The 19828-nt window shown below is 40.8% G+C and overlaps 1 protein-coding gene across 2 annotated transcripts in view; it reads right to left on the reverse strand.

The window, feature by feature from the left end:
• Positions 1–19828, reverse strand: part of rsrc1 (arginine/serine-rich coiled-coil 1) — a 142894-nt gene that overhangs the window by 77645 nt on the left and 45421 nt on the right. For both annotated transcript variants that reach the window (XM_080514291.1, XM_080514292.1), the window contains exon 5: positions 4827–4863. In XM_080514291.1, the coding sequence (XP_080370417.1) occupies positions 4827–4863 (37 nt within the window). The remainder of the gene's footprint in view (positions 1–4826; positions 4864–19828) is intronic.

Consider the following 19828-nt stretch of genomic DNA (forward strand, 5'->3'; position numbering starts at 1 on the left):
ACTCACTTTGGGATACTCCGACGTCCCTGAAGTGCGCCGTGAAGACTACGGGCGCTGAAACATCCGAAATAGTAGATGGCGATTCTCAAATGGAATTTTCCCCTAGAACCCGACACCATCTATAGCACTGAGGAGTATCTTTTAATAAATAGCTGAGGTATATTTAACTCTTTCAGATACAATTATGAGTGTAAAGCAGAAAAGACTCTGACTAATTTGCCCGACAAATCTTTACACACCAGAAGTATGGGGAGTAACCAACTTAATGTATGCTTTGGAGTTCTATAAACGCCTTGTTTCAAAGAAAACAGACAAATTGACAAACACAATACAATAGAAGTTACGCTTATAAAAACAGTGCGACAATCAGTGAATTAATAAAAGAAAAGTTACTAATAGTAATTATATTTATCACAAAGTTAAAGCTGTGAGTTTTCTTGGTATTTTTCACAATTTGGAAGGTCTTGAAGGGAACATGTTCAGTCAGACATCTAATATTATCGACAGCCCTGAGAAAGAGAAATGCAAAACTGATTACAAATATGTGTTCAGTTTTTAAAGCTGAATTTCTGGGTCATCATCATTTAAAATTAGACCAAATGAGAATATTTTTTCTATTATGCTGGTACTATGAGAATAAAACTGTGTGATGAATGCTGGACTATTCTAGTGAAGAATAGAATACCTACCACCTTGATGCTGCGTCGATGAATAACAACTTATCCCATGAAGATGATGTCACTGTGTATTATTTGCAATCACTCCCATTAAAATACTGAGATATTTTACCAATCAGAAGACCCTCTTAGTGCTTTAAAAGAAGGAGCAACGGTGTCACATCGAGTGATGAAGTAAACCCCACACTGGCAGCAACGAACAACAAGTTCTATTTTCAGCGAATCGTGACCTCAACTCAACCTACAGCCCTTCTCTGACCCGTAAACCAGCCGTCGCCATCAGGCTGTGCTCGAACTGCCCTCCCAGGACTGCTGACGTCTCTCCCCAACACCCCTCCATGTTGTTCTCCTCCCACCCCCCATTCTTCTTCTGTCAGTCCTCGGGCAGTTGTTTGTGTAAGAACGATGGGTACAGCTGCTGATTGAGCAAGTAATCCTGATGAGGCTGATTCCTCATGTATTGATTGAGCTGCTGGCTTTCTTCTCCTCCGCTCTGAAAAGCTGTGCATCTGGACTGATTAGCCGCTGGAGGCCACCTCTTTTGCTTTCACTCCATTTCTCCCAGAGCAAAGAATTGTCCAACTCGCACTCGGCTGCATGTGTGCGCGTGCGCGCATGTGTGCGCATGCATGCACTTGCAAAAGCAGAAACTAACGCAGAGCACTGGGAGCAATTAACTTCGTTTTTTTTCTCGCTACGTTGCGACTGATCGCGTTCATTCAATCTGCTGAAAATCGAAAACAAAACACACCAAACACAAACAATAAAACAAACCTCAGACCACATAGATCTTAATTGCCCACCTAATTACTTCACCAGTCATTCACTCAGTGCAGTTAACAGAAGAAGATGGTGTTCAGCTTCATCGGGGGGGAGGGAGAAAAAAAAATCAAGCAGCAGAATAATGCGAACACACAAGCTTGATTGTCACATCAGTGTGAATAATTCCGCACATTTTTTTTTCTTGCTACAAACAGAAAAGTAATCACACATAACCACTGCAAACGATTGTGAATAAAACTGGGAATTAATTATTATCTGTAAAAATAAAAAGTGATTGCTTTAGAGACCAGGCTTGTTGAGGCTGGTGACACCTTGGTAAGTGTCAAGATAGTTGATGCACTAATCTTAAGAGCCCTCGATCAACAAAGAGTCATAAACTCCTGTTTGGAAATCTTCAGGGATATACGTGTGAGGTATTGAGAGTCGCAACATTTCCAACAGCCCTGCAACTCTACCTCAGAGGGAGATGAGCTCCATTATTTACAGTTCTCTGTCCCGAATCGTAATCAGAGTCTTGCACTCCACAGGCAGCCGACGACTGGGGTGCAATCTCCCCATAAGCATAAACACACCTATAAATTCAAACACTCAGTATTCAGGGATTCAAATTCTCAGAGACGTACGTACAAGAAAAAAAAACTCTAGTAAACATACAAATGTGTGTACAGGGGTGTGTCTTTCTCGCTATTTCAATTTGTAATGTGGGAACTATTGAGCCACCCTGATGAGGATGAAGACAAAGCAGTGACTAATAAGGATCAGATGCAAACATGTTATAATGGATTCCTGTGGGGACAGTTGGGGGTCAAAACTATAGTGAGTGAATCCAGTCAAGAAACTAATGATTAACACAAATACCGATGCACATGTTTGACAACACTGTGTACATTTACTTACCACTGTTACACACAATTTATGAACATTTGTATAAAATAGGGGTGTTATAAAAGTGCGGCAGTCCTCTTTCCAGTTGAATGGAAATCGTGATTTTAAAAGAAATGATCAAATGGAGGGTAAAACGATCAAAATACTCAAAGTGGATTTGAGTGATAAAATTAGCATTATCAGGTGGCACAGTGGAGCAGCGGTTTGCACTCTCACCATCAATGGTTGGAATCCGGCTCAGGGTATTTCTGTCTGGATTTTGCACATTCTCCCAATGGGAGTGTGACTTTAAATGTGTGTGTTTCAGGTTAGCGCACCGTTCTAAATTGTCCACAGGTGTGAAGCTCAGTGTGTCTCTCTAGTGTGTATCCTAACTTCACTCAAGGTCAGCTGGGGTCAGCCCCAATACCTCACAACTCTGAGTTGAAGTGGTACAGGAGCTTCAGTACAAAACTGCAAGTCTAAGAACAAGATAGGATAGCTGCAGACTACATACAAAGACTTCATAAATATTTCAAAATAAAAGCGTCAAACTCGGATGAGAAGAGTGATGCTTTGTATTAGCTATTGATCACACAGTCTCTAACCAGCATAACTTACAAGGTGAGCAGGAAGTTTGGCATTGGCAACCAAAAATGACAAATGACAAAACATGTGCGACATGATAGTTGGATGTGACAACATGGTTAAAACTCTGAGGAGAATCTCGTCCTCTGACACATCGAAAATCAATTATCAAAAAAGCATGACATTATTTCAGTTGATGGGAGTTTTGCGTACCGAGTTTGCATGTTCTCCCTGCGATTGTTCTCAACAGACTTCAAATCAAAAATGAAGAGAACATTTAGGGTTACTTACCTCTGTGGCCATAAGCTCAATAAAACAGGTATAAAATATTTTGGTAAAATAACTTCTTGAGAATTGTTTACCTGGTTTCTGAATGTGCTTATGTAAACAGGAGAGAGAGATATATATATTTGTCTGTAGTGCATCCCAACAGGGCATCACGAACGTCTTATTTAAATTAGTTTGCATTCCCACATATGCCTTTAGGAAAAAGACTCATCTCAACATTAGACACGGACTCTTATAATGTTTGCCAAGATATAACTGCCCATATACATATTGATTAATGCTGTTTGTGCATCTAATCCCCTCTTGAATAATTCACTCCACCTTTTATGGAGTACAACATCAATCACACCTGTAGACACACCCATAGACGTCTCCCAACCCATAGGAGAGCATTACTATATTGTGCGCTATATTTAATGTCCATCATTTTATTCCACCTCATAAGTGAGACATCTGCACTCTATAGAGTGCTCTCAAAAATCCCCACAGTCGTATTAAAAAGTAGTGCACGCAAGTTTGTGCAGACAATTCAACATGACATCTGTCTGCAAGGAGGCAGGAAAGAAGAGAAGAGGGTTCAAAACTGCAATTCAATCACGCCATGACTTATAGTGAGTGTTCCAAAGCAGAACATGCTGCTTTCGATAAAATAATAATGATCAAATGACAAATTATCTGTGATACATCATCACAGTATGAACAGATAATGCAAGGGGGGAAAAAAATCTCTTCTGTGAGTGTCTTCCTCAAATCAAAGTTATGAACACTGTCAACAACGGCGAGAAGAAATATTTCTGCAGCTGAACTTGGCGGCGGTCAAATCGAATTTCAACTTTATGAGATTTGAAGCGCAAGGAAAGTGGAGAGTTACTGAGAACTGTTTGAATTTCGGGGTCAGTCATTTGTGTGGTATATTCAGGGTCATTTGCGTAACGCGTGGCGGGGCGGGGGTCATTTGCGTCGGGTGCAGGGAGCCGCGGTTTAGTATGCAGGGAGGCGAGGGAGGGAGGGTATGTGACATCCACAGAGAGCCGGGACCCTCGCTGACCCCTGTCTATAATTCATCCCCTGGAATATGGGGCAGATCAAACCTCGGCTTCTTCCCACCCAAAAAGAGGAGAGGAAACCTTTTCACTTTGTTGCACGGCACTCTGACCCCGTATTAAAGCAAGCAGCGAGAGAAACCCTGGAAACATTAAAATTTCAGCAAAGTCTCAGGAGAGCGTTTCCGGCGGGTCTTGAATTCACGTGTGGGAGAAGAGGGAGAAAAGGTCCCATCCTGACAGGGAGAGTGACGAGGGGGGGAATTAAAAATATGTTTTTACCAAATGAAGAAGCAACTGTAAACAGGTACGCACTCAAACACTATCAGTTAAAGTGACGGGGGGAGGGGTGACAGTGGATGTGTGTTGGGACAGAATTGGAAGTAAAAGAAATGCAAATATAAAACCTGGACTAAGCCATGATGGAGACACTATTCTTCATTTATCACCATTTCCTCCGTCGCTCTCCCTCCCTCCGCCGCTGCGAGCTGCAGGTGTTCAGCTCCAATTGTGAAGATTTTATTAAGAATGCAGATATCAAAGTGTGTGTGCATGCGTGTGTGCGTGCGTGACAGAAACTTACCAGATGTTCTAATCTGGCTTTGATGTTCCCGGCGTCCCTGCAAAACAACAACACATTTCCTCTATTGTAAATAAAGCATCGACACAAAAAGTCATTTAAGAAAAGTGTTTTTGCAGCTTGCACAAACACGCACATAAAAAAAAAAAGCAACAAATTCCACCAAAAGTCTCCTTAACACACAGTGCTATAGAGTGCCATGTAAATCTAGAAAAAAACTGGAATCAGGATTTAACAATTAATATTAATATTAATGATAAAAAATGATCAACTGATTTTGTTTTTGTATCAATTTCAAATAGCAATAGCAAAACAAGTTTCTTGAAGCCAAAATAATGTCAAAAAAAGTCTTGTAGTGGGAAACAAAAACTCGAAACTCAAACATGACTCACTCACGTGAATGACTCAATGAAGTGGAAGTTCATTGAATTTTGAGTTGGTCGACATTAAACTGGCTTAGATAGTCATTCAATAGTAATTGTGAGGCAAACTTAAGTAACTCACCAGATCCCAAAACAGTAAAACTTCTTGCTAATCAATTAAATAATAGATTGTACTATAATTTAGTTTTTGCACTGATAAAGTAAGCAGCAGTCAAAATTACCAGGCTTACATTTTCATGTGACAGGATGAAAAAGAGATCACAATGAAACAAAAAAGGATTTCTATTAATCAAAAACATGATAATGAGAAATAATCCTAATTGTTAACCTCCCAGACTGAGATGCTGTGTGCATTTTTTATGTGTTTGCATCCACACTAGACAGAGGTTAACTAATATTGTCGCCACACTGCTGGCAGTCATAATAATAATTTCCAACTACAAAGAAAGAACTGGGAGCTTATTATCTGTGAATTAATAAAAAATGTGTGTATGATTATCAGGGTGGCAACAGCAGAATGGCATGCCGAGGAAGTGGAGGAGGAGGGGTGGGAGCAGTTGGGTTGTTAAAAAGAGCAAATTGGCAGTAAATAATAGATGCAATTTTGGCACATTTCAAATTTGCAGCAGTGGAAATCAAAAGATCAAGAGAACACAAACAGCCCCCGTCCCCGATCCCAGCACCCCTCTCCCAACTCTGGCCTCCATTACTGACAACTCCACCCAGGCTGTGCTGCTTTATGGTGTGTGCGTGTGTGTGTGTGCGTGTGTGTAGAGAGAGAGAGAGAGAGAGAGGAAGGCTTATCGACAGGCTTCAGTTGCTAATGCAGCCAGCAGCATCACAGTGTAAATCTACACCATCTCTAAAATTACATACTGTCTAATCCATCCCATCCTCTATCCACCCCCCCACCCCCCATTGAATTCCTCCATGTGTTCTTCTTTCATTCCATCCATCCATCCCCCCCATCTCTTGACTATGCCCCAAACCTAGTATGACCACAAGCCCAAGAGGCTGCAACATGCATCCTCTGGGGATTTCTGTACTGTCGTCCATAAGACGATCCATTTAAGGGACTATATCACAGTTTGAGGTGACAATAGAGCCACATGTTTTAATGGTTTGCCTCATCTTACTATGTCTGATCACCTGCCATTGCAGGTGATTAACGCTGAACTTGAAATCCCAGGTTTTGTGAAGGTAGCCATGGATGAGTCCAAAAGAAAGAAGTCTGGGAGGATAAAAGAAACTTTCATTCGATGTGGATAGACTAAGCTGTTTTAGCTGCCAAGAGTTTTGATTTATTGGTATGTTTGATATGAACAGCAAACAATAGCAAACAGCTTAAAAAGAGAAGGAAAAACAGTTTTTACTGTTGTTTAAACATAAGCTATGTAATGCTGTTTGTGAAAAGCAATCAAATCAAAACCCATAAAGTAATAAACAATGTCTGGAAACTGTGTTACAGACATGGCAAGAAATTAAGCAAAATGGCAAATGACCTGAGCAACTCTGCAGTTGTAATACCATTTAGCACCACAAGATGGTGTCTAATTTGTGTACGACGCAACACTGGAAGCAGTACTGAGAGATGCAACAGACCCTGTAGACAACATACAGTAGAAGTAAACACAAACTGCAAAACTCTGAAAATGAGGACAGCAACTCACTACTGCCACCTAACACATCCAAGTGGCATTGCACAACTTTTGCATGCCATATACTTAGTACTTAGTAATGTGTCATAAACTACAATTTCCATACTTGATAACTTTCACCATCAATACTTTGAAAGTTAAACGTGTTGCAGCTCATTACCATTTTTTGTTGTTGAAAATAGTAAAAATGTATTTTCCCGGTATGAGAGTTTCAGCCCAAGCTATTCCCACATCATAATCCTTTTATATAACTATTGTTTCAAAATACGTGGCGAACAGATTTTGTAACTGAAAAAAGCAGAAAAGTAGAAAAGTTGTGGGAAAAAATGATGTTTGCTTGTTTGTTCTTTACTCTGTCAGTGAGCCACATGAAGACAAGTCAACCACTTAAGGCAAACTTCATCTAGCTGTAATTACATTACATTGTGACAAACACCCCGCCACATTCATTATACATGACGGGCGCCCGGCTACCAGACAGCAATTTGTTACCGTGGTGACAGTGTGTGTAATCCGCTAATGAAGCGCAATTAGTGAGAAACAATCTAACACAGGGGAGACGGAGCGCTCAATCCCTCCTCCTCCACTCATTTCCCTTCCCCTTTTTTCTCCTCCCCTCACTCTCATGTTTTTAGGTCTTTTATTTTTATTTTTTTTCTGATTCAACCTTTATTAAGCTCTTCACTTTCATTTTATCTCCCACTCTCTCATCTGTTGTCCCGGCTTCATCAAGGGCAAGCTGTCCAGCACTGTCCATACGAGGGCCGAAGGGATCGCTCTATCCATTAGAGAGAGAGAGACACACACACACACACACACACACACACACACACACACACACACACACACACACACACACACACACACACACACACACACACACACACACACACACACACACACACACACACACACACACACACACACACACACACACACACACACACACACACACACACACACACACACACACCATTTTACATCCTCATCTCTCTTTTCAAAACATCATATAATCTCCCGAGGTCTTCAGGGACAGAGCTTTTCTTTTCTCCTTATCGCTCTCTTCCCTCTCTCCCTCCCTCTATACTCTGTGCCTTCAACGCAGCAGCGGCATCGATTTCTGAATTACGCCACAATATTAAATAATTAATATACTTGCCATGATTGATGTTTTGCATTAGGCCAATATTAGGTTATCAATCAAAATCCACTTGGTTTAATGTAATAATATTGAAAATGTGTCAGTGCCTGTTCATCCAATTTGTAGTGGAGGCAGGCCAGATAGTAATGGTGGTGTAGCACAAGGCCTCAGAGACACTATGGCCTGCTTACTACAACCGCGGGAGCACATTATGGCCCCGGCACACAGCGGGAGAGAGGGAGGGGGTGACGGAAAGGGAGGTGAAGCGCAACGTGAAAAGACGAGGGAGAAGCAGACAGACGTGGCTTGTGATGCACGGTGACAGATTTGGTGTTTAGAAAGTGTTGCAACATCAACTTCTGTGCTTTGTCAAAAAATGCTCATCATGGCTCATCGAAACTGGAGACATGAATGCACATGAATGCCGTATAAACTTCAATGACTCAAAGATCAAACAGCTTACACACACATCAGCCATAACATTATGACCACTGAGGGGTGAGATTAACAGAAGATCTTTTTTTTGATCAGGACACTTGTTAGTGACTGGCATAGATCAGGCAGCAATTAAACATTTTGCTCTCAAAAAATAGATAGCCGCAATGATTTGATTGCAAAAGGAGGACGACACTAACAGAAGGTTATAATGTTGTGGCTGATCAGTGTACACCAGCAGTGTAAGAGCTCATGCGAGCTCATGACAGTAGCATTAAAAAAAAAAAAAAACCAGAACACATATCGCTTTACCTACAGTCTTTTGAAATAAATGTTTTATTACCTCATTACTGATTTTGCAAACAGTTAAATAGCCTCCTTGTGACAATATGCTTTCAATAATCAGAGATGTTTGTTCATAATCTCTTCATAAAATATGAAGTCGAGACATTCAGGGATGTATTGAAAGGTAGTGAATAAAATTTTTTTTCCCCCTTCACATAAATATTGAACCATTACCAAATAGAAACAAACCTACTTAAAGTTTTCTGGAAATAAAAGCACAGCAGAGCATGTGAGGTCACAGAAAAATGACATGACAGATCCTCAAAAACCAATTTATCTAGTGATATTGACTATGTGTCAAAATTAAAGACAGTTTTTCAAGGTCATTGGGGAAAATTACAGATACATGCTCATGAGACACTTCTACTACTCCTCTACTACGATGTTCCATGTTTCACACTCGACTGCCAGTCAACTCTAGTGAATGTTTTAATGTCTCCATCAAAACATGGTTTGGTTGCGCTGAACTCACACCTCAGGCCAATTGTTAAAAAAGTGCCTCAGTCAAAGGGCTGTGACCTGGCCGATATGTGATGGGAGTTTCTGCTTCATTTATTTCAAACTATTTCAAAATACTTGAATCTGGCAAAAGTGACAAACGTGAAGAAATGCATGATGGAGGCGCTCAAAAAAGCACGAGTGGTGAGAAGCTCCACCACAGATTATATTGGTTTGATAATCCCTCTTTCCACCTTGACGTGTGCACTGCATTTGTTTCTTTATGTCGGATTCCTTTTGTTATATGCATCTATATTCAAATTCACATTGTATTTAAACTGCAGTTCGGCTGACTAATTATTGATTGACAATACAGATATTTCCCCCAAAACGTATAAGATACATGCTAATGTAATTGTGGTTCAAAAAGGTAGATTTGTTTTTTGCAGCACTATAAAGAAAAGAAAATCCCATGACGGGAAAATTGGTGACCCAAATAACTATGAACAATTAAACAAAGAACCAGTCCAGAATTTTTCACCTTTGAACTACTGTTTTATTTCATTCAGATTTCATGTGTGCACATTGACGAGCCAAAGCCCCCAAAAAGGTTACCTGTGTACAATATGAATTAGCACTAATGAACTAAATACTGGATGATTAATGAAATGGGCTAAATGTGAGTTTTCCCAGTCCCTCGATAGTTCTTTTCAAGTAAATATCTGTGAATGCCAATATTGTGAAGGAGACGTTGTGCACCTCAGCTCAGGAGGTTTAAAAGACAATCCTTCTCTCTCTGGACGAGCTACAAGCCACGAAGATGGAGAGCCTGACAAAGAATGGCAAGTGTGCAGGAGGGGGGGCAAAGACAGAGTGAGACTAATGTACTGTTGTTCCAGGAAATGGCAATTAGTTATCTGTGGTCAATTAAGTAAAACTGGACAAACAAGTGTGAGTGTTAAACTGAGCCCCGGCCAGGTCGATGCTGACCAATTTAACATGGTCTCTGGATCCATCACAATGTCTGCCCACATTCTCCGAGCTCCTTGTTCCAGCTCCTCCTGTGCACCAATCCCACACTTCTACGAGAAAAGGAATTTCCCTCTGGGATTAATAAAGCATTTTCTACTCTATTCTATTCTCTTCTAGTCATCGTTCTTCCCTGCAATGTGTCCAATCCCGGTTTTGTCTTTTGCGCCACCATGACGACTTTTTCGCCGTTGCCTCATCTTACCTCATCTCTTTCCATGTATCTCTCTTCGCCTGTCATTTTGCCCTCTCTCCCTCTCTCTCTCTCTCCCTGTCTGCCACCAGCCCTCCACCTCCCCCCCCTCCCTCCTTCCCCTCCTCCCCTGCACTCCTGCTAGCAGACAATTAATTACAGAGCCCGTGCCAGATGAGTTGTCATTTGTGGTCAAGTTTCTAATAATTGCATTAGGTCTTCAGGTTCTTCTAAGATGCCCCCCCCTTCTTCTTTCCCTCATCCTCTCTCTTTTTCTTTCTCTTCCTCTCTTTAGGAACCCCACTCCTCCTCCCCCCACCCTTGACAAAGCGGAGATGAATATCTTTAGTCAGTCAATAGAGGCGACAGAGGGACTTAAAATGCAGAGGCAGTCATTTGATTTCCAGCTAACAGAGCTGCCCATTAGCCCTGCACTCATCAGCCATGCATTACCTCTCAGACCTGCTGTCCTGAGCGTGGAAGCTTTAACCCTTTCACTGTCCGCTGCCGGCCAGGTTCACCCTGTTACACCGGGCATACGCCAATAGATCATCTTCCTCTGATTGCATACAGTACTGTGCAAAGGTTTTAGGCTGACTTCTTACATTTATTCAGTTACAGACAAGGAATGAAGGAACATGCTTTTCACTTCTATTTTAGTAAAATCTGAACAAAACAAAAATGACTGAAGTAATTAAGTCGAGTCCAGTTTTGAGTGAAATATATATCTGGTGGTGACATTTGTGTGTGGCCAATCAAGCAAAGCAAAATGGCCATTTGACTGCACACAAACTCTACCCAGGAAAGGAAAACACCTTGTCAACAACCACAATTACCGACTCCTTTTAGACCAAGTAGGAAAATCTTTCCACTGGAGCCACTCACATTCAGTTCATCCTATTTTGCACTGATTTACATTCACCGATACAAATATTGTCAGGATAGTATTTTGATTTCCAAAAAATAATACAATGAGCCCAGCTTCTATGACTCAAACAAAACTAGCGGTTTACCTCTATAGAAATTCAGATTCTTCTCAGAGGTTACTTACTTTTTCTTCTCTGAATTAAAACAAATCTTCCCTGAGTCACTGAATCGCATTGTAGACAATAACAGCTGAGGTTTTGTCTCGAGCTTGACGTTTATGAATCTTTTGTAAAATGTCCAGCTACTGCATTTTAGGCAAACCTAACCCTATGGCAACACATCACTGACTCAGATGCATTCACGGTGCATTGTGACACAGCAACAGACACTGGGGAGATTTTTAGTTCTCCTTGATGCTTTAACAAAATATATCCCACTGTATTCACTTCAATAGCAGTGCAACACTTTTAACATTTTGTGTATAGAGTAGAGGCAATGATGCTCCGACGTTTGAAAAAAAGGGGACGGATTTATTATTTGCTATAAATCTATTATCAAATTTTATTTAGCTGCAGCTGCCCGAATGTGTTAATTTGTCAAGATTTACTTCACTTTGGATAATTCAATGACATTAATGAGATTACTTGGCGGTTTGTGGATGTCACCTTTTTACTTTCACTTGAGTAGTATGCAGAAAAAACAATACTTGAGAACTCTCTCTACATCAGATTATTATTTTATCATGCAAAGTGTTTTTATTTTGTAATATGTTATGACCTTTGCCACGTACTGTACCTCTCCTATATGCAGATGCACTACAGAAACTGCTTTTTTTCAGTGCCTGTGCAGGAGCTGAACAAGTTACTTGTCAATCAAATTTATCCAAACAGGCATTTCTCTTTTTCACAAATTGTTGTGCATTCATGGCAACTCGAAATGCTGAAGAAAAAAAAAAAAACTTTTGATAACAACAAAACACCAACGTCTGCTTGTGTTTCAGCACCATCACACTGTGTTTATGAAATTTGTGGTCAGCCGATCGTCACTTACGCTAACGAACCAGATGGTATTGCGCTTATGTTGAAAGTATCTACCATGACAAAATGTGCACATTTAAACAAACTATATGACAACACAATACGGCTCCCACAAAATGGAAATACACAGGTAAAAAAGTAAAAAGCAGCTGAAGTCTGCAACTGAAAATGTGACAAATGAAAGAGGAATAACTTCTGCTGGAATGAATACTAGGGCAGATAATATTCAACATTGAGTGTGTAAACACCATGTGTGTTGATGCAAACATGAGTAGGGCGACGATGAAAAACTGAAAAGCATTGAGAGCGTGTCAGAGAGGGAAATGACAAGATAGGTGAAAAGTTGAACATTTCTCTTGAGAAATGACAAACAAAAAGCAGCAGTCATTGAGTTTCATCTTGACATGCACAGGGCACCTACATTTGACAATTATTTCAACATGACCAACTCACTTTTGCTCCCCTGCAAGTGCAGCTCTAATCTACTTTTCCTGATATAAGTGAGATGCAAAAACAAAACATTTGGCCTTCAGCTTCCTCTCAGCTCCTAACTCTGATATTAGATGGATATAGTGCGGAGAACAGCAGAAAAGAAAAGAGAGGACACTGTAACACTGAACGAGATACCATTCTGTGTATGTGTGTGTGTGCGTGTGTGTGTGTGTGTGTGTGTACTCCATTTGGCATGGTCGCATGCCTTGTCAAGCGTGTCATTGAGCATTCATATGTTGTTTGACTGCTGATAGAATGGCAGGCATATTTATTAAAGAGTCAATGTGATGGGGACACCAGGGCGAGCGTAATCTTGCACACACGTGTGCGCACACACACACACAAACACGCACTAAAAAAGGCACGCACTAAATAAAGCACAATACATTAAAACGCAGCCGCTCAACAACACAGCGATACACAATCCGCATCAGTGACATCTGCCTGTTTAAGTAATAGAAGGCAAAAGCTAGATATTGAGAAGTCAAGACACACACATACAAATACGCACGCACGCACACACACACACACATACACAGACGCACACACACACACAAAAGCACAAGAACTCAGGGATCGCAGCTTTCCCCCAGGCCTGATTGCCATCTCCATAGCCCTTTTAAACAGGGCTGCCAATTGAAATTGAAATTGTATTCTTATGTGTGCTATCAGAGCTACCTCTTAGGGTTTTATACAGCTGAGAAGAGGGTTGGAGGGACACACGCACACAGATACACACACTCACGGGAGGGATAATACAGGGGTAAGTCAGAGGCTGTCACTCTTCCATGCAGAACACATAAGAGGGAACAAAACACGGACTTATCGTTCAATGCTTTCTATGTAATTCGGTATGCGCGCACACGCACGCACGCACACACACACACACATACACACACACACACACACACACACACAAGCGGCCCCTGCCTCGGAGCTTCAGGGTTTTTACTTTAGCATAATCCTAAAATGGTAGAGAAAGGCAGTCCATTAAAAATGGGGCTAACAAATTCACCACTTTATGTTTCTCCGAGGGAGGGTTAAGTGCACTCAATAAAAAAGTCACAAGAGAAAGAATAAGAAAGAAAGAAGTTGATTTATGGTGAGTCTCTGCTCTTTGAGCGAGAGAGAGAGAGAGAGAGAGAGAGAAAGAAGTTGCACACGTTTCTTGGGTGTCGGTAAAGGTTTCATTACTTTAAATCACAAGATCATCATCCACATGGGAAGCTCTGGTGTATTTTCACAATGTAAACACTCATGATAACTTTAGTTGGGGTATTTATGGCTACTGTACACTCAAAGCTTCCAGGATAAACACTTCTGGGTTATAGTTCTACTCACAATGCCTACCAATAAAGCATTCGTCAAAAAATACTCATACAATATATAACTGTTTTGTTAAATTATGTGAATAGAATTAGATGTTAATGAATCATTTAAATAAAGAAGATAAAAATTAAAGGCTTGCTTATAATAAAAGAGGTCAAACAGAAGGCCAGCTGCAATTAGTTAATTGCTAATACTTTGGTCAGAAAGTGAGACTAAACTTGTTGTAATTCAGGACTACTGGTCATCTACATCCAGAATGGACTTTTTCAAAGTCAAAATCTTTCCAGTTGCAATATTTCATTTAACATCTTATTTTAGTTTTTGTTAAAAGAAAGAAAAATACTATTTGGATGGTATATTAGAACTACGTTAAAAAAAACAAAAAAAAAACAAGCTGAGATGCTAATGATCGAAGGCATAGGCAATAAATCCATAGGCAATAAAAAAAAAGACCTCTTCTCCTGTTTGTAAGATGCTTTCAATTTCAAATAACCACACAGTCAATATGTATAGCCTGCAGCCGTCATAACTGGTTATGCATGTGTCATTTGTCCAGTTAAGAGGCATTGCAAAGCAACTGAATCACGTCAACTGGACTGGGTTTGACGTCTTGGAAAATGTTTCACCCCTGAACCAAGAGGTTTCACTGAACAGCACAGACCACTTGGATAAGAGGTGAAACATTTTCCAAGACGTAACCCAGTCCAGTTGACATGATTCAATTGCTTTGTCATAACGCTTACTCTTGTGGGTTTTGCCCTGAAGCTTTTTAAGTCCTTCCTACTAAACTTAAAATAAATACAGTTCTAAAAATGTCTGTTCTGATAAAAAACAATTAATAGCTTTATCCTCCACCTATCGCTTTTTCTCATGATTCTTTACCCTGAAAAATGTAAAAACATCCCTGTAATCCTCCTGCTTTTCCATGTAGTACCTACTTTTGAAAAACTGTTGAATTGCTATTGCCTTTTGAGAAAATTTATTTCTGACATTTGGGTTCCCGGCTGATCATTTTCAGTTAGAATTTTGTCCTTTTTCTTAACGATTCGAAATCTTAAAAAAAACGCTATCCATCAGCGGTTTTTTTTAATGTTATTGCACTAAGTCATGGAAGGAAATAAACTGTGCCCATTTATGACACGAACAGGCGGAAGAGACCCTCAGTTTCGTATGTGTCCTTCTTTACATGTATTTTACAATTAAAAGAATAATAAATAAATCAAACATCGATAGGCCATGGTAGAGGGACTCACTCAAAACTGAACTGACACACTGACTCTCACATATTCAAACACACAAGAAACATCACAGAGTGAGCGTGTCTCCCTGTGGATATCTCTCCTTTTCTCAGCTTATACACACCAGCTCAGCGCTGAGGGGACCAGAATACCGGGGCCAGGTTTTAAAGAAAATTGACTTCTTTTTAGTGTGTTACATGGAGGGAGGGCAGGACAAAGACACAGAGAGAGGCAGCAAAAGGCAGACATCGAGAGCAATCAATTTCCCCGTGGTCTTATTCAATAGCCGGCGGCCCTTTTCATACCTCCTCAATTATAACCACTCCTAATCAGAGAAATACCTCATCCATTATTGAGACTGAGACAATGACACTCCCCAACATTTCTGCCTGCTCCAAAACTATGTAGATTGCAACAGTGGTACACAAAGAATAAAGCGCTGGGCTGTACGGCAGGGGGACGCCTGTGTTAAAATCACATGTGGAAATCTTTTGGCTCTCCTCGCGGCCCCGAGAAAAAACTGACGGGGAACAATGGCAGCCCGGCACAGCATCTGTCATGGCACAATATAAAAAGATGATCTTGGCACCGAATGGACAAAAGAGAGAGAGGGAGAGAGGGAGAGAGGGAGAGAGGGAGAGAGGGAGAGAGGGAGAGAGGGAGAGAGGGAGAGAGAGAGAGAGAGAGGGAGAGAGAGAGAGGGAGAGAGAGAGAGGGAGAGAGAGAGAGAGAGAGAGAGAGAGAGAGAGAGGGAGAGAGAGAGAGAGAGAGAGAGAGAGAGAGAGAGGGAGAGAGAGAGAGAGAGAGAGGTTGGAAGATGGGGGATTGGAGGGGAGGGGAAAAAGGGAGGGCCAGGCGAGAGGTAATTCATTTGCAAATCAGGCCCTGGTGCTCAGGTCTATTTCAAGCTGCCAGTGGGTGCCAGGAGTTAACAAGGTAATCAGTTTCAATCCTGCCCTTCAATTGTACATCACACTCTTATCCAGAGAATACGCAGGCCTTTCTATAGGGGTGGGGGGTGTGGGGGGCAGCAATCTGGTTGCACACACACACACACACACACACACACACACACACACACACACACACACACACACACACACACACACACACACACACACACACCTGACGACAAGTTATTAATAGCCATGTATGACAACATGTCCCGACAAGCAACTGCACACAGATGAGTAAAGGAAATAGTTGAATTGCTGATGTATCGATACACGGATAATCAAAAGGAGAAACATAAAACAAACAACAACAACAAAAAAAACAGGCAATCAAATACATTTTTCCTCATAACTCAATTTGGTAAAACATCAAATTACTTTACATTTATTACACCTAAACCAAAATAGCTTAATCCAATAACAGACTATCCTAAAATAGTATATTTCACAATATTAGATCCCTCCCCCCTATTTTATGTTAACCAGTATCCATAACTATATAATTAAAACTTCGAAAGGCTTGACACCTTTTAGTTTTTCACCAAGTGAAAATACGTCTCAAAACAGCGTACCTGTAGTTGATAACTAATGGAATACCAGTGTAAATGTAAAAGACAAATGTTTTATCACTGCTCCACTAACTTCTCTTTGGTCCCTGCATCACTGCATATATATTCCTGCATACATTTATTTTGCTGCTGATGTTGCACACAAAAAAGAAATTACACTTTTAATTCCCACAATGCGCCCTCTAACAAACTGAGTTCCTTTAATGGGACATAGTGTTTAGTTTAACATGAACATCGCAGGACTTTCTTCACCGAAAACGTTCCTTTTCTCACTATTGCTCTCAACTCTGAAGCATGAGAAAGTAGCAGCAGGTAACAAAGCTGCTCTGAACCGAAAACTGGTACATGCAAACTGGTAGAAAGAAAACAGAGCTAAACCTGCTATAATCCTTTCTTCCTCTGTCTGTATCCCTCTCTTTAGCCTGTGTCAGCTGTAACCGGCTGGCCCGGGAGGCAGTTAGCCCCGGTTAGTCCCTCATCTGCATAATCAATATGACAACCTTATTTTTCTGATGCAAGTAGGATTTCGCTGCTGAGCTGTTTTCGTTAGTGTGTGTGAGCGTGTGTGTGTGTGAGTGCCCAGTCTGCTCCTGGCCAGCCTCAGTCATGGCCCTCTTTAGCCTTAATTAGATTAGGTGCGATTATCCCAGCTCTACCTTACAAGTGTACAGGCGGGATAAAGTGGCCACAAAGGCCAGCCTGTCACAGGCGCCGGGCTCTGGTCTGCAGGTTATCAGGGTCCGCGGAGACACACCACATACATTGTTATTCATATCATCTACACACCGTTTTATACAGTGCCTTTTTCACTTTCTCTTCATGCGCTGATTTTTTTTTCTTCTTTCTCTTCCCTTTCTATGTCTGTGGTGTCAAACTGGCATAATCACTGGCCAGAGTAAGTCTCTCTTTTTTCCTGCTTTCTGTCTGTCCGTCAGAAGACAAAACAACATGGCCCCAAGCACTCTGCAGTCTGGCCTACAGGGAGAGATGTCAGGAGTGTGTCTGTGTGTGCGTGTGCGTGTGCGTGCATGTAGACTTCAAGGAAAAGTGGTACAAAGAAAAGTTAACCCCAGTCTCACACTAATGCAAATAGACCAACAAACAGCGCGGAGACTAACGTGCACACACAAAGGTGCCTCGGACAGAGTGGTTAACTATACAGTCCACATGCTGACACCTTAGAAAGAAACCCACTCTGAAGACCTAAATCGTCTCCTTTTAAGTCAACACCGGGGCTGCAAGTTGAACATCAACACGCTCTTGGTCATGACCAAAGAAATGTGTGTCAAAAACTACACCAATACCAAATGTCTGGTTCAATTCAAGGTCTGTCTTATTTTTCTTTTGTAAACTCACTGTGATCGCATGCATAGTCCCTCCGTGTTGGTTTATTATATTAGGCCAATTTCTCGGTAATCTCTTGAATTTACGGTCTTGAGAACTTTGCTTTCTTTCATGAGATATCATAAATCATAATAAGAGTAATTGCAGTATCATAATATCCACATGTTGCCATGTCTCACTCATTAGCGACTGCATCCATTCCATACATTAAGGCTCTGTTACATGCACTACGCATCACATATACAGTTCTGCTCTCAATTGTACGCTTAACATACAGTAATTAAGGCATATGCATACCTGCCAAAACGTGCGTGTCATAACACCAGCTCCAACAGCATTAGTCATTCTGATTAATATTTGTTTGAAAATTTAACAAGATGATTTGCTACTCCGTTTCATTTTCTGAAATACTCCACCTTTTTCCCCTGAAAACATTTTCCACATCGAGCTCGACACTGACAGATTTCAGTTGGTCTCCATCAGTGAGTGAGTGTGCGTGTGGAGAAAAGAAATGAATTATTTCTCTGTGTTGATTAGACAGCGGTGCCCACGGTATTTATACACACTACATATTTTCCGCACATTCGGATTTGGGCATAAAAACGGGCTGAAACAGAAAAGCAGGAGTTCATGACAAAGAGAGGGAGGCAGAGGGGAATGGCTGAACTGTACTGAGATACTCGGGAACAGGACTTAAAATCATTTTAGTTCAGAGGCCTCATACAGTCCCTGACCGAAACATAGATTATAGTCGAATGGCATTTTAACAGGGCCAGATTAGTTAATGACAGTATGAAAATCTATAAACATTGACTTTTAACTCCAACTTTCCCCCAAAGTTTTGGTCTACAAAAGTATGAAAATGCTCACATGAACAATCTGAACCTTTAAAAGAAAAACTGGTGAAAAACAAACCCCCCAAAAAATACCCCCCACAGTGATTACTGAAGATTTGAGCAGTTTTCAGCATGCAAGTTCTCATACACTTTGTTGCGCTTGCACAACAATAGTCTTTTCTATTCTCGATGTTGAAGAGCAACAAAGAAGCTAGTTTGCAGCATTACTCAAAGGATTGATGTCTACTGTTGTTCACTGCTGAGTCTCAAACTGAAAACAGCAGTGACTTCTTTTTAATTTTTGAAAAAATTGTGGTTAAAACCTTCCTTGTAATTCTAACACTTTGCGAGATCATCTATCCGTGCCCGATTAAGCTCTTTTAATTGTACATATTAAATGTCATATATAACAACAGATTTTGGTGATTTGTAAATATAAATGCCAAAGAGTATGAATAGAATGAACAGCTCATTTCCACATCGAGTGCATCACTGCCGGCTGAATGTTGGTCTATGTGTGAATCAATCCTAAAAGACATTGATACTTCCAAACATCAGACATGCCCGTTTTAGGAACAATTGATATGTAAAAAGAAAAAAGAAAAGAAAACAAATCCATGTCCATGCCTTCTAATATTAATTCTTGGTAGAAGTGTGTCCATCTCATCACAGAAGAAAGTTAACGCTTTATTGAGTTGGACCAATTCCTTGCCACCAA

This window comes from Blennius ocellaris, assembly GCF_963422515.1.
Source record: "Blennius ocellaris genome assembly, chromosome: 2".
Taxonomy (NCBI): domain Eukaryota; kingdom Metazoa; phylum Chordata; class Actinopteri; order Blenniiformes; family Blenniidae; genus Blennius; species Blennius ocellaris.